A 5,000-nucleotide genomic window follows, 5' to 3' on the forward strand; every position below is an offset into this window, starting at 1 on the left:
TCTTTTAGATTAATTAACAACCATGAAACTATATATATATATATGTAAAATATAAAAAGTTATATATAAAATATATGATGATAAATTTAAAGAATGATTATTGAAGTTTTCTTTTATTAAATATATATTATATATTATATTAAATAAATTAATATCTATGAATATTTTTTTCTGATTTTGAAATCATTTTCGAGATTAATCAATCATAAACTGCGCATATATATATATATATATATATATATATATATATATAAAACATAAAAAATTTTATGTGGAATATATAAAACTAAATAAAAGAAATAATCTTTAATTCCATATATACTAAATTATATTATATATATGTAATTAATGATCATTTTATTTATTACATTAATCAGTAAGATCTACAATTTTCAAAAGAAAAAAAAAAAAAAATTCTCAGCTTTTTCCAAAAATTCATAGATCAATCCAACAAATTATAACGTGTACGTTGATATAAGGATTTCATTAAATTAATTTATTAATCGTACGAAAGAACATTTCACATTTTGCAATTTACAATTTACAACAATTCTATGTATGCCTTTTAATCACATATATTTCAATTCTACAATTTCACAATTATATTAGAATCTAATTGATAATTCTTTCGTTCGTTCGTTCGTTATTACTCTAGTCGTGTGTGTTTGTTCTCTCGAATAAGAGAAAAAAAAAAGAAAAAGAAGAGAGATAGAGAGGAAAGAAAGAAAAGAGAGAGAGAGAGAGAGAGAGAGAGAGAAAAAAGCGTCGTCGATATACATACATACTTATATTTCATTGGTTAAGAGAGACAAGCGGAGGGAAGGAAAGTTTGCGTTTTGTTCGAGGCTCGTGCGTTCAGCGATTTAAAAAGGCTGAGAGCAAAACTCTGCGTAAGGTATAAAGGGAGCTGAGAGGGGAATAGTTGGGGAAGGAGGTAGGTAGGTAAGGAGTTAGTGAAGGAGGAGGTGCGGAGTGAGGGGCGGTAGGCACAAATAAGGCCGTTGATTCGCCCCAGGGGGGGTCTAACCGGCAAGAATATGGTGCAATTTTGCCCTGAAGCATCTGACAACCTACTCAAGTAGCCACCAATACAACCAATTCCAAGTACCACCGATACCATTACCATCATCAAGAAATACAATCTGACCGAACATCTTGGACACTCTCGCGAGCATGCACGATCTCTGACACTCTTCTTATTTTCTTCCTTTTGATATCGCGAATATCAATTTCCGAAGAAAAACCCGGAGACTAATGATTGAGGTTTTTTTTACACTGACGTTTTTAACGACGTTAATTATGATTACAGTTATAGAATATTGACCATTTCTAACCGATACACTTAAGGAAAATATATATATATATATATATGTACTACCATCAAGAACATATATATATATATAATAATACGTTGTAATAATGTAATACAGTATAGATTTATACTGTATACCTAGTAGTACATGTACCTGTATGAAATTATTACGTGTTTGAAAAGTTTAGACTTTTTCTTAATAGAAAGAAATATGTTTCGTGTAAATTGTTACGCAACATTTGGGAAAAAATAACTCCCGCGTCTGTGTTTTTTTTTTTCTTTTTTTTCTTACATTAATTAATTACTCTTAAGTTAGTCTATATATATTGTCTGTATATGTATGTATATACATATATACATGTACCTATAAATATAGTTTTAGAAAAGAAAAGAAAACTAATATTTCATATGAATGTTATACAACATTGTTAACAAATGACTTGTATGTATTTCATTATCATTAATTATTACTCTTAGATTACTCATATATATTGGTTCCTATATATTCCATAAATTTATTATTACTCTTAGATTATTCAGATATATATATATATATATATATATATATATATATATTAAAAAAAATCGCGAATATTTCCCAATGAATGGCTCTCATGTGCCATGATCTTTCTTAGATCAATTAATAGATCAATTAATTACTCTTAGATTACCGGAGATAATTGTAATTTTAATTTCGCCTTTAAAAAAAAAAAGAAAATGTTTTAGAGATTTCGTTATACCTAACGCGAGTTATAATGTTGAAGAATTGAAGAATAAAAAAGATCCAGATGAATGCAAAATATAGATACGTAATTATTTTCAATAAAACCATTTTCACGTTCTCATACTTCAGACGATGTTCAATATGTACATATATACATACATATATATATATGTGTACACATACGTGTAGAAAATTTTGATTATCTAGAAGGGTCGATCGTTACGTACGTGATAAGTGTAGAGTATATACTCTTTCTCTCTCTCTCTCTCTCTCTCTCTCTCTCTTTTAAATTTGGCTCACGAGTGATCGATAATATATCAATGATGTAATTGGCAATTCTCTTAGTTCACGTGCATGCTATTGAGAATTAACAAGATATTAAATACGTTTTAGAATGTTATACATACATACATACATACATATATATATATATATATATATATATATATATATATATATATATTGGAGTAATTTATGGAATAGAAATATATATATATATATATATATATATATGAGTAATAATAAATTTTTGAAGTACGTATATAAAAGTATATATATATATGTACTTGTATATATATACACTTTTACGTATGTTTATCGTGGCAAATGTATATATACACTTTTACGTACGTTCATCGTGACGTCTAAATGTCCAAGAGAAGGATATCTCTCGAAAAACGTTTTACGTGGTACGAAACGGTAAGTCGAAAACGTAGAAATAGGAAGAAATAGTCGATGCGGATTGTGTGTTAAGTAACTTTTCATCTCTTTTACTTTCAAATAAAGCTATAGGTCGAGGTCGACGTTATATCGTCGGAAGTGCCATTGGTCATCTTATGCGAATGATGTTTCTTTTTTTTTTTTCTTATTTTTTTTTTTTTTTCTTTCTTCATTTTTTTTTCTTTCCCAGAGAAATTGCGCGTCCCAATGTGCCTACGCACCTATATCCACAAAATGTAAACCGTGTGGTGTCTACCTACTTTTTTTTTCTTTTTCCTTTTTTTTCTTTCTTTTTTTTTCAGGATCGTTGCTCGTTAAATTTGATTACGAAAATGTCTCCTCGTTGTTAATCGGCTGTGTTATTTATTTTTTTCTTTCTTTCTTTCTTTCTTTTTTTATTCCTTTTTTTTTTTCAAGAACACAGTAGAATTCTATATCATTCCATTTTTACGATATCGCGATCGGACAATTGAATTTCTAATAAATCCAATGTTTTATATTTATAGAAAGGAAGATTAGAAACAGATCTTTTTCTTTTTTTCTTTTTTTTTTTTAATCTAGTAACGACGAAATTGTTTCTTCTCTTTTCTCTATTCGCCGCGATATTGCCAATCGATCCTATGATCTCCATATTCATTAATCTAGATCTTATACATATATATATATATATATATATATATATATTCTTTTTCGATGCTTTCAAAAATTAAAACGCGTTCATTTCCAAATTTCAAAAACTTTTTGTTATATGAATAATTAACAAGAAGATTAATGTAAATATTGATACAAATTTTTGGATACAAATCTTTCTAATTATATATATATATATACACACACACATATATATACATATATACACACACACATATATATATACATATATACACACATAAACATATATTCTGATTTTATATATATGTATATACAAATATACATATATATTTATTCTGATTTTATATATATATATATATATTTATATAAGTTAATAATAGTTAATAATAGCATATGTTAATAATTAATATAAATAATTAATATAATTTATATTAATTATTGACTTATGTAAATTACATTTATAAACATTCATGGGATAATAAATGAGTTAAGGTACGATAAATTGAAGAGACTCGCCTGTGCTAAAGCCGCGACTGCAAGGCCAAAGGTAAACGCTATGTGAAGTACAGTAGGTGATTGCCCTTCGACCCATGTTATACACGAGGCACAACCAATCAGGACCAATAGGAACGTTCCAAGGGCCTCGGCAAAAAGTGGCACCAAAAATTCGATTTTTGCTACTTCCTCCAGGCCGACTATGTCTTTAACACCTGCGAACAAAAAAAAAAAAAAGAAGAAAAGAAAAAAAAATGAAAAAGATAAAGAAATGAAAAAAAAAGAAAAGAAAAAAATATCAACAGAGATTATGTCTTCGACCGATGAAAATTATTTAGTCAGCTCATTTGCATTAGCACGTAAACATATTATACGTTCGAATCATCAAAACGAACGAATGCATAAAAAATGAGCGTGTGCGTGCATAGGAAATGAAGGAGACGATTAAGAGAAAAAAAAAAAAAAAGAAAAAAGAAATGTAAAAGAAGAAACAAAGAACGATAAGGTAACCACAATGATATCAAATTTCTTCTAAATAAACGATAAAGCAATTCAACTTAATTTTTAATCAATGATTATATAATCGACAATGATTATACGACATTTTATATATACATGTGTATAAATAAATATATATATATATATATATACATATATAATATTATTAAACAATAATATTATATAATATTATAATATTATAAATAATAATATAATATTATAAATACACAAATACATTATCACATTGAGAAGAATTATTTTAAATTTAATAAATAAATTAAGATATTGGGATAAGAAATTATTAGAATAAAAAAAAAAAAAAAGAAAAAATAAGAAAAAAGAAAGGAAAATATATTCGAGAGGAAGAAGAAAAATACGATAGAAGAAAAATAAAATGATAATTAGAATTGTTTTCTTCGACGAAAAAGATAAAACTACGTCTTTAGCGTGACAATTGTTTTGTTTTGTTTTGTTTTTTTTTTTTTTTTTTTTTTTTTTTTTTTTTTTAATTATTAGATAAGTACGAGAGATCATGTAACACGGATGGTCCCTCGATCGGAATTATTCTGTCATTGTTAATCGTATTAACGTGTGTTATTTCTGTTACTTCTGTTGCTTACGTATGACGGAAAACGTTCA

At 26.7% G+C, this 5,000-nt stretch overlaps 1 protein-coding gene across 2 annotated transcripts in view; it reads right to left on the reverse strand.

Annotated features, from left to right (window-relative positions):
- LOC118447269 (aquaporin AQPAn.G) overlaps window positions 1-5,000 on the reverse strand; it is a 25,674-nt gene that overhangs the window by 7,734 nt on the left and 12,940 nt on the right. For both annotated transcript variants that reach the window (XM_035879014.2, XM_035879015.2), the window contains one exon: window positions 3,885-4,078. In XM_035879014.2, coding sequence (XP_035734907.1) covers window positions 3,885-4,078 — 194 coding nt within the window. The remainder of the gene's footprint in view (window positions 1-3,884; window positions 4,079-5,000) is intronic.

Source organism: Vespa mandarinia, chromosome 20 (assembly GCF_050613455.1).
Source record: "Vespa mandarinia isolate Hongniang chromosome 20, ASM5061345v1, whole genome shotgun sequence".
In the NCBI taxonomy this organism is placed as follows: domain Eukaryota; kingdom Metazoa; phylum Arthropoda; class Insecta; order Hymenoptera; family Vespidae; genus Vespa; species Vespa mandarinia.